The sequence below is a fragment of the Lissotriton vulgaris genome, chromosome 2_2 (assembly GCF_964263255.1).
Source record: "Lissotriton vulgaris chromosome 2_2, aLisVul1.2, whole genome shotgun sequence".
NCBI classification, from domain to species: domain Eukaryota; kingdom Metazoa; phylum Chordata; class Amphibia; order Caudata; family Salamandridae; genus Lissotriton; species Lissotriton vulgaris.
The window spans coordinates 287,721,894-287,732,866 of NC_141688.1; the positions used below are offsets into that span (position 1 = coordinate 287,721,894).

General features: G+C 47.0%; 1 protein-coding gene across 1 annotated transcript; it reads right to left on the reverse strand.

Annotated features, from left to right (window-relative positions):
• Window positions 1-7,017: 7,017 nt before the first annotated feature.
• On the reverse strand, window positions 7,018-9,876 carry LOC147729321 (uncharacterized). Its single transcript, XM_086959914.1, has 2 exons — window positions 9,741-9,876; window positions 7,018-7,951 (listed from the first exon to the last, which is right to left on the reverse strand). The coding sequence occupies exons 1-2, from the start codon at window positions 9,874-9,876 to the stop codon at window positions 7,551-7,553; spliced, it is 537 nt and encodes a 178-aa protein (XP_086816040.1). The 3' UTR covers window positions 7,018-7,550.
• Window positions 9,877-10,973: the final 1,097 nt, after the last annotated feature.

Genomic DNA, 10,973 nt, shown 5'->3' on the forward strand with positions numbered 1-10,973 from the left:
GACCCGTCTGTATAACACTAAGCTGGCTAAAATGCTAGCTCTGGACCTTCTCCCTTTTTCTTTTGTAGAAGGGGTTGGTTTTCTAGAATTAGTGACAGCGCTCTGCCCTAAATGGAAGGTTCCTAGCCGGTTCTATTTTGCCCGAGTTGCGGTTCCAGCACTACATGAAGATGTTCTGAAGGTGATTGGGGCAGCTTTGCAGAAGAGTGCTGTTCACACTATACATCTGACAACAGACATGTGGACCAGTGGCGCAGGCGCTGATTACATGTGCATCACTGCACACTGGGTCTCTTTTTCAGGGGCTAAAGCAAAGCTAAACTCAGGTGTTGACACTAACATTGTTTTTAAAGGTGCTCGGAAACATGCAACACTAGCCATGTTTGGTTTGGAGAAACGTCACACAGCAGAAAACATTTTGGATGTCTTTAACACAAAGGTCCTTAACTGTCTGTCCCCACTAAAACGCAAGGTTGGTTATGTTTCCACAGACAATGGCTCCAATATAGTTAAGGCCATGAGGGACGGTTACTATTTCAGAGTGCCGTGTTTGGCGCACTGTATAAACCTGGTTGTCCAAAAATTCTTGGGTAATAAACGCAGTGCAGCGTACAGTGTATTGGAGAACTGCCGAAAAATATGCAAGCATTTCAGGCATTCTTTTAAGGCCCGCAAGCAGCTGAGGAGCATGCTATATCAAAGTCAAATGCCAGTGAAAGCACTCATCCAGGAGGTGGTAACACGTTGGAACTCAACCTTCTACATGCTTGAGCGTCTGTATGAGCAGTATACGCAACTCGATCAATATTTCTTGAAAGAGGGTATAGAGGAGCTGAGGATGGGTGGGCCGCAATGGAACATAGTTGAAAGCCTAACACGCATGCTTCGTCCTTTTGAGGTCTTCACACGTGCAGTCAGCAAGGAGGACTCTAATTTGGGAAAAGCTATCCCATTGTTGTACATGCTGGAGGACCAACTGAAGGAGGTGTGTTCTGTGTTTCGAAAAGATGACAAAAAGAAAGACTCTTTGCTTCTGGCTGAGAAATTATTAGAGCTCCTACAAGGTGATGAACGTCTTCAAAAGATCCACTCAGAACAGCATTACATTTGTGCTACTATTCTGGATCCACGCTACAAAAAGGCGCTGGCAGGCAGAGCATTCTTTCCTTTTGCTGATGAAGATGTTACAAAGTACAAACGTTGGCTAGCCTTGTCAGCCAAGAAGTTTGAAACAGAACGGCTGGAAATTGAAGGAAATGGCAGTACATCAGCAGGCCATCCCCAGTCAAAACAATCCACTTCTGCACCTGTGGCTGTGGCACAAGTGACCTCTCAGCCGTTAAAGACACCGGCAACCGCATCATCTGCACGAAAGACAGCAGAAACATTGGAGGCTGAAGAGGATTGGCTAGCTCTGCGTGGGTTTGGTTCTCAAAAGGTCAGAGGCACAGCAAGAGCTACGCAAAGTGGAGGAACCTTGGAGGAGGACCTTGAGTCGATGGTGAAGGACTATCTGAATGACTCCACAGAGGTCTATGTTAATTCTGACCCATTGGCGTATTGGCATGGGAAAAAAGAATTGTGGCCACAGCTCACCAACCTGGCTTTAAACTACTTGTCTTGCCCACTCGCAAGTGTGTCTTCTGAACGGGTTTTCAGTGCGGCTGGTGGGATTGTAACTCCCAAACGGAGCCGCCTCTCGCCCAAAAATGTGGAGAGGTTAACAATGATCAAGATGAATCAGCACCTCATACCACCAGATATAAGAGTACGAGAGAGCGTGCCGGATGAAGAGGAGGTGGCCAGCACCATAGATGAGGGAATTTCTACTCTGTCAGGTGGCACTGACCTCACCCGGGCTGAATTCGCAGAGTATGATGACGAAGCCTTATTCTTATTCCTGGACCGTGATTCCGACTTCGAGCCCTGAAAATGAGACAACGAATCAATAACTTTCTTTTTCATCCTTATTCACTTTTATTCCTGTGTGTCTGTCTTTCTTTGTTGTGCACAGTTAATATAATTCAAACTTTAATCAGATAATCACAAAGACAAGCCCATCAGCAGAACTGTCTTCACTTGTTTGCTAATTTATTTGAAGGTGCCGCAGTCTGCATTCCTCAGGTTCACAAGTTCAGAAGAACATGCTCCTCTATCCTCCTCCTCCAGACTCCTATTTCCATCAAAGCAGAGGGCTGGTTTACGCCCAATGAAGAAAGACTCAGCACTTGTGGGGGTGTTGTTCTACCTCTTTGCAGGTGAGTTGACGGGTCTGGGGCCATTGCTGGGAAGCACTAAAAGTGGTTTGTGCCAAATCCGAGGCGGAAATTTTTTTGTGTTTTTGATGACTTGCTTGCCTTTGAGGTGCTCTTAGGGGGGGTTCCGTCTGTTTGTGGGTGAGTTTCGTGGTCTGAGAGCATTGCTGGGACACTCTAATCTTGATTGCATTTGCTTTTCAGGAAATCCGTCGTGCCAACCCCGACTTATGGCCTAGCTACGCAGCGCGTTTGGACCGAAGGCCCAGAAATATTGCAAGTATGAGATTTTGCTTTTGTCCTGTTTGGGGGTGTTATGCTTCTTGGCGGGTGGGTTGCCGGGTCTTGGGGCATTCCTGGGAAGGTCTAATACCGGGTAGAAGTGGTTGGGACAAAATCCAGGCCGATTTTTTTTGGGCTATTTCAGACATTTTGCTCTATGTAGCGTTTTCGGGGGCCTGTTTGGGGGGCTTCCTGGTGTTTGCGGGTGAGTTTCGTGGTCTGGGAGCACTGCTGGGACACTCTAATCTTGATTGCATTTGCTTTTCAGGAAATCCGTCGTGCCAACCCCGACTTATGGCCTAGCTACGCAGCGCGTTTGGACCGAAGGCCCAGAAATATTGCAAGTATGAGATTTTGCTTTTGGCCTGTTTGGGGGTGTTATGCTTCTTGGCGGGTGGGTTGCCGGGTCTTGGGGCATTCCTGGGAAGGTCTAATACCGGGTAGAAGTGGTTGGGACTAAATCCAGGCCGATTTTTTTTTGGGCTATTTCTGACATTTTGCTCTATGTAGCGTTTTCGGGGGCCTGTTTGGGGGGCTTCCTGGTGTTTCTGGGTGAGTTTCGTGGTCTGGGAGCACTGCTGGCTATATCTACTTTACTTTGCAAGAGGTTTGAAGCAAATCCATGGTGGCAGAGGGGACTTAGGGCCTAGCTGCAGAGCGCGCGCGGAGTGATTTGGGAAATTTGTGAAAAATTGACTAAGTCCCCATTTTTGTACTTTTGCTCTTTGGCTGTTTGGGGGTCTTCTACTCGTTTTCTCCTGGGTTGACGGCTCTGGGGCCATTGCTGGGAAGCTCTAATACCGGATAAAAGTGTTTTGGACCAAATCCCAGGCGGAAAATTTTTTGTGTTTTTGATGACTTGCTTGCCTTTGAGGTGCTCTTAGGGGGGGTTCCGTCTGTTTGTGGGTGAGTTTCGTGGTCTGGGAGCATTGCTGGGACACTATAATCTTGATTGCATTTGCTTTTCAGGAAATCCGTCGTGCCAACCCCGACTTATGGCCCAGCTACGCAGCGCGTTTGGACCGAAGGCCCAGAAATATTGCAAGTATGAGAGTTTGCTTTTGGCCTGTTTGGGGGTGTTATACTTCTTGGCGGGTGGGTTGCCGGGTCTTGGGGCATTCCTGGGAAGGTCTAATACCGGGTAGAAGTGGTTGGGACTAAATCCAGGCCGATTTTTTTTTGGGCTATTTCTGACATTTTGCTCTATGTAGCGTTTTCGGGGGCCTGTTTGGGGGGCTTCCTGGTGTTTCTGGGTGAGTTTCGTGGTCTGGGAGCACTGCTGGGACACTCTAATCTTGATTGCATTTGCTTTTCAGGAAATCCGTCGTGCCAACCCCGACTTATGGCCTAGCTACGCAGCGCGTTTGGACCGAAGGCCCAGAAATATTGCAAGTATGAGATTTTGCTTTTGGCCTGTTTGGGGGTGTTATGCTTCTTGGCGGGTGGGTTGCCGGGTCTTGGGGCATTCCTGGGAAGGTCTAATACCGGGTAGAAGTGGTTGGGACTAAATCCAGGCCGATTTTTTTTTGGGCTATTTCTGACATTTTGCTCTATGTAGCGTTTTCGGGGGCCTGTTTGGGGGGCTTCCTGGTGTTTCTGGGTGAGTTTCGTGGTCTGGGAGCACTGCTGGCTATATCTACTTTACTTTGCAAGAGGTTTGAAGCAAATCCATGGTGGCAGAGGGGACTTAGGGCCTAGCTGCAGAGCGCGCGCGGAGTGATTTGGGAAATTTGTGAAAAATTGACTAAGTCCCCATTTTTGTACTTTTGCTCTTTGGCTGTTTGGGGGTCTTCTACTCGTTTTCTCCTGGGTTGACGGCTGTGGGGCCATTGCTGGGAAGCTCTAATACCGGATAAAAGTGTTTTGGACCAAATCCCAGGCGGAAAATTTTTTGTGTTTTTGATGACTTGCTTGCCTTTGAGGTGCTCTTAGGGGGGGTTCCGTCTGTTTGTGGGTGAGTTTCGTGGTCTGGGAGCATTGCTGGGACACTCTAATCTTGATTGCATTTGCTTTTCAGGAAATCCGTCGTGCCAACCCCGACTTATGGCCCAGCTACGCAGCGCGTTTGGACCGAAGGCCCAGAAATATTGCAAGTATGAGAGTTTGCTTTTGGCCTGTTTGGGGGTGTTATACTTCTTGGCGGGTGGGTTGCCGGGTCTTGGGGCATTCCTGGGAAGGTCTAATACCGGGTAGAAGTGGTTGGGACTAAATCCAGGCCGATTTTTTTTTGGGCTATTTCTGACATTTTGCTCTATGTAGCGTTTTCGGGGGCCTGTTTGGGGGGCTTCCTGGTGTTTCTGGGTGAGTTTCGTGGTCTGGGAGCACTGCTGGGACACTCTAATCTTGATTGCATTTGCTTTTCAGGAAATCCGTCGTGCCAACCCCGACTTATGGCCTAGCTACGCAGCGCGTTTGGACCGAAGGCCCAGAAATATTGCAAGTATGAGATTTTGCTTTTGGCCTGTTTGGGGGTGTTATGCTTCTTGGCGGGTGGGTTGCCGGGTCTTGGGGCATTCCTGGGAAGGTCTAATACCGGGTAGAAGTGGTTGGGACAAAATCCGCGCGGAAAAGCCTTTAGTTTTGGCACTTTTTGTAACTTAGGGTTCGTTAGGGTTAGCCCTAGCAGCAGGATTGCATGTGTATCGGGGTGTTCTAGATTTTTCAAACTGAGTTCTGGGGTCTTAGAGCACTCGTGAGAATGTGTAATTTTGGTTGCAAGTCATTTGAAGAAAATCCATGGTGGGAAAGGGGGGATTTGGCATAGTTAAAGAAAGCCTTTGCCACTATTCTTAACTTAGGGTTCGTTAGGGTTAGCAGTATTTCTATTGCATGTGTTTGAGTGGGGGGGATTTCGAGTCTTGGAGCGATGCTGGCTATGGCTACTTTTGCTTGGTTGCTTGCAAGTGGTTTGAATGCAATCCACGGGGGGTAATGGGTAATTAGGGTACTTCGGCCTACTTTTACTTTCAAAGTAAGTTTTGTCTCCAGTTTTCTGCTAGGCCTCGTTTTTTGGGTGGGAGCACTGCTAGGAAGATCTATTTTTGTTCTAAAACACAGTTTACAGTACACCTAGCTTGAGGGGCAAGATCCGCTACATTAATTTGCCCATACTTATTTATCCTTCAAAAGGTGACTCAGAGTACGCACTTTCAAAAACATTGTACTGTCTGTCTACTAGGAAAAACAAATTGTGACTTTTTGCACTCCACAGCCTACATACCTTATATTTATTTATCAGTGGTGTTGTAATATTATATCACTTCCTGTTTTTCGTTGAATAATTACAGGCCGGGTTTCAGTCTCTGCAATGGGGAAAAAAGGATGGAGTCAGGCTTCACAGTAGCGAGCCACAATTCAGCATCAGGCAGGCAGTGGACAGGGTGTCTTCTGGTGACCAACATCGGTGGACGAAGCGTCGGCTGCAATGGAGGAGTGCCGCTAATAGGAGGATTTTTTTTCTGCGGGCAACTTACTTACCACTTCCAACAGGACCACTACAACCACATAGATACAGTATCCCTTGCCTTTTTCTCTGACTGTGACTGCATTTCTTTGCTCTCTCTCTGCTTCTACATTGATCCCTTAACACATCACTTAGTCCACTCCACTATCTGCACCACACATAGTCATTTGTAAGTGCTCCTACGTAATTCGCAAGTCGCAGCACGCCCCAGGCCGTAGAGGACTGGGATGGCCCCAATGATGAAGCATGTCACCAAGGGGCAACCCTGGTGAGTGAGGGGACACCTAGAAAAAAAGCAATTTCTCCTTTTCTATCTACTATACCTTCTGTCAGGTTACGCAGCCCCTAAGCGCCTACCGTACTATGAAACTACATTTCCCATGAGTAGGCGGGAGACTTGCAGACTATTTAGTGAGACTATATGAGAGTACCCTTGTATGTTAGGACATCACTTCACTGATGCCTGTCTTGTCTTCTCTTACAGGTATCCTTTCCCTGCTGACCCTACCTTTACCCATCCCACATTTTTTATTTTAGTTTGTTATTTTTCTCCCTCGCCTAATGCCTCGAACACCCTGTGTTTACACTTCTGGGTGTTGGTGACATTTGGAGGTGGAACCATATTTGCATCGACTGGATCACGGGGAGTAAACGTGACACCTTCCAGACCAACCCCATTGAGTGTTGTTGTGAATGGATTTATAGTGACCAGCAAGGCTCTCGGGTATCTGGCTACAGAGACCTTATGTTGAATATAGTTATCAATAATTCCACACAGGCCCTGTACTGTCGCATTCTTTCTTTCCACAGTTGTCGATGATATATTCTTACTCTGCTTGACAAAGAACCATTGCTAATGTGAAAGAACTTCAACCGAATTAGTAGTTATACTTTACCATTTGTTAGGCTACAATGTGGCACTGCTCTACTGTACTTCTGTCACCTGCTATATTCTCAGTTGTACCGTTGAATTGCTCAGGAGGACAAACCAGATTTCATTTTCTTTTTTTTCATAGGCATGCAACTGCCACTGTGTCACACCACTAGTACCACCGCTATGAGGAAATTTTATCCGACCAAGATTGCCAACGTTATTCGGTGTTTCCCGTGGAGCCAGCCCTGGGCCTAGCCCTACTTTCAAACACAAATTACAGGTAAGATAAGCGTTTGGTGGTTTGGGGGTATAATGGAGTATTAGTACGAGAGACGAGAGACTGAAGGTAGTACTACTAAAGTCCTAGGACTCTTGGATTCACTTCACTTAGTCTGTGAGAGGCACTTAGTGTTGAAAACATTTGGGCATTTACACTTAAAGGAAGAAAATGGAACTAAACTTTCAGGAAAACAGTCAACGTTAAACCCCCACCCACCAGGCAAGCAGTAAAAAACAGGTATGCTCAGATAAAGTTTGAAAAAGTATATTTATATCCCTAACAAAATAATCTCCCGCAAGACCCTCCCTAACCCCAACGATTGTCCTTCAAAAGTCCCCAAAAACCCAACTCCCAATTCCCACCCCCCAAAAGTCTCTAAAAAAGGGGCAAGGGACACTATGGGTGGATGCTGTTAACTTTTTGGGCCAGGGCATCATGCTCCTCGCGGAGCAAGGCGAGCTCCTGCTGAAGGCGGGACACCATCAGGGTAGTGCGGCGCAGGCGTGCCTTCACTGCCTTGCAGGTGCAAGGCCTGTGAGAAGCAGCTGTTGGCCTTGCTGCTCGGCGGTGGCGTTTGCCTTTGGCAGCCCGGCTCAGTCTCGGTGGACCACTGTGCTGGGTGGCAGCCGGTGGGGCCACGGAGGCCGATGCAGACGACGTTGTCGTTGTTGTCGACCGCACACTTTCCTCGTCCTCCAGGGCCACCAGCCGCCGATATTCCGCAACAGTGGCCTCGATTCTCCGTTGCCGGGCCGCTCTAGCCAGCTCCTTCCTCCTTGTTCGTTTGGAAGGAGAACCTATATGAAGAAAGAAAGACATAGTCTGTAACCAATGCTCTTTAAGATTAACTCAATCATTCAGCAGAAATGTGTGCTGCAGTACAACTAGCAACTTGCAAGCGCATTACATAACTATTGAGGCCAGTATCTATCTAACCTCACACTTCTTCATCCTTGCTCTAACATTAGTGGGAGTTTAAGGAACAAATTCTATGAGCACTGTGGACTTCCATTGGAGTCGACTATGAAAGTACACCAGTCTTATTCTTCTTCTTGTCTCTTGTTTTGGAAAATTGGTACGTTATTTTCTGCAAGCCGGCATAATGCCAGCGCGGTAAACTTGCACCCGAGAAAAAGAGACGCACGCCATGAGGAGTGACCTAGACTTGCGTTGCCGTTGCGTTACTGTACCCGTCCAGTACATGCAGGTGGTGAATCTCTTACTTTTCTATTACGGGTGGCACTGAGAATACTCTGTTACAACTCAAGGGCTACTGCTTAATTAATTTAACTTTCACCCTACAGTGGAAATGAGTACTAGAAATGGAAAATTGAAGAAGATAAATAATCTGATTATCTATCACTTCACATGGGATGTTTTTGCTTATATATGGGATGACTTTAGGTGCTTTGCTTTTTATTGAGTGACAGGCAGTGATACATCCACACATGAATGACTGAGTACTACTAAACTTATTAAGAGAGGTAGGGAGTGGCCACCATAATAACCGGATCTATGCAGTGCTTGCAATACAAACTACTGCTACTATTTATGGTAGTATTTGGACAAAATTAAAAGTTCTTTTCCTTGCCTTTCCTACACTGGAACGGACGTGCGGGTGCAGTGTTACATGCTCTTCAAAGTTACACTTAGTTCATCCACTGACCATCTACTCTCTCTAGATCATGGGTACTCACAAACTTTCTCTCAGGGGCTACATTTACAGTGTAGTTTGGGGCCGAGGGCCGCACTGGTGGGGGCGGAGTCAGAGGGGGCGGGGCTAAAGCAAAACGATAACTTGTGACCATGAGGTTGCACACAGGTCCCTGCAGCAGATGCCCTCATCCACTGAGCCACCAGACCCAGCATTTACATACATCTCTCTCCCTCCTGCTGTCCCTCCTGCCCTCCCTCCATCTCTCTCTCCCTCCTGCCCTCCCTCTCCCTCTGTCATCTCACTGTGTGTGTGTCTATCTGTGTCAGCCTTCAGCCCGGGTTGAGACCGCTTCCTCAACGCGCACACACAGACAACAACACCAAAGTACTTAACAGGTCTTTAAAAGACCATTAACATATTATTGAGGCTTTGTTTGTTTTAGCGCCCCTGCTTCTCCACCCTGACAATCACTGCTTGCCCGGCCCCACAGAGCAGAGGCTTTGTTCTATTTCACCTCTTTGTGGCCTTGCATCTCCACTCTGCTCTGTGGGGGCCGGGGGAGCAGTGATTGTCAGAGTGGAGATGCAGGGGCGCTAACAGGTGAAATACAAAAAAGCCTCTGCTCTGTGGGGGCCGGGGGAGCAGTGATTGTCTGCAAGGTCTGCGCACCGCCAAGGAAGGCTTGCCGGGCCACCACCGGCCCGCGGGCCGTACTATGAGTACCCCTGCTCTAGATACACATATGCTATCTAAGAGTCAGATAGTAGCATGATCCAGGTATATGGACACATACAGTTTCTGTGTCACCCACCCAGGCTGTTGTCCTTCCACCCATCATTGCTTCATCATTCACCCAGCCATGCATCTCATATTCTTGCCTTCCCAGCTAGTCTTCAATCTCAATAAGTAAGGAATATATAAGAGCTTACCTCTGGCCGCCACCACCGTCTCAACTCTCACAGCCGCCGCCGCCGCCTCCTCCCCTGATGAATTGCCCTCCGCCTCCGTGTCGAGCACCACCACCACACTGGCCCCGCCACCAGATGTTCCACCTACAAAGTACATTTAAGAATCTTAGAATAAAGCACTCACTAGTCACTAGTATTTGGTCTAGGAATGAAGACATGTGAAAACAATGTAATTTGTGACTGTCTACGTTAAAGTTAAAAAAAATGTCCCTTTTTCCAGGGAAGGTTGTCTTGCTGCACTTTTTGGCACAACTGATGAAGGCTGATTTTTTAACACGCACCATTTTTCTCCACACAGACAGAAGATGGACTTCTAACAACAAGATCAAGTTGAAACCAGGTGAGAGCTCGGCTCGACCACAAGAAATGTCTTCAATTAATTGTCAGCACTAACCACTTTTCCATTATCAGTTAAACGTTTAGTTTTATTATGACTTCATTTTAATAAATGTGTTTACTTTTAATAAAGCTTTTAAATTTAAATACAATCTGTGTTTTTTGGTCCTCCAGACTAGAGTGACTGAGCGAAAGGTTTTGCAATTTTTGCAAGCATGAGTCCAGATAGAACACTTCAAAAGACATTATGGACAATCCCAGAGGACTGCACTAAGTTGATAGAGCTATTGCTGACTAGAATCATGGGAGTTTCGCCAACCGTGCAATCTTAGTTAGCTACACAGACAGACTAATAAGAATAATCTAGTAATACCACAGGGAGTCATAGTAGAGGCAGGATAAGAATTTAGATACAGTCTACAAGAAGAGCAAAGACAATTTTGAAAAAATTCAAATGAGGAACGCTAGGAAAAATAGGTACTAGTCTAAAATGAAAACTTACTGGGGCCAGCAGAGGAGCCCTCGCCTGCCCGATCCTGGCCCTGTTGAACAGCATCCGCCGCCTGCTGCTCCTGTGTCCTCCTCTCGCCCCTGGGGGGAGCTGACGTACAACATGAAAGAAAGAACAGAAAACATGGATGATTGTTGCTTGTCAATGTCAACCAAATCAAACATTTCAAAAGAACAATAACAAAATATTTCCGCGAAATTATATTGATTATGGTTACTTTTTATTTATTTGCGGACCTGTGACTTCGAAAGTCACGTAACTCACTAAACAAAGTACTGAAACGTTCACCTAGGACTGGCAGGCAGCAGTCCGCAGGCAAGACGCAAAGTGACAGACAAACTCCATTG

Excerpts from the sequence above, each read along its gene's own strand:
- LOC147729321 (XM_086959914.1), bottom strand. The coding sequence starts at position 9,876 with ATGTACTTTGTAGGTGGAACATCTGGTGGCGGGGCCAGTGTGGTGGTG. Across the intron at positions 7,952-9,740 it reads GACGGTGGTGGCGGCCAGAG|GTTCTCCTTCCAAACGAACA; the intron begins GTAAGCTCTTAT and ends TTCTTCATATAG.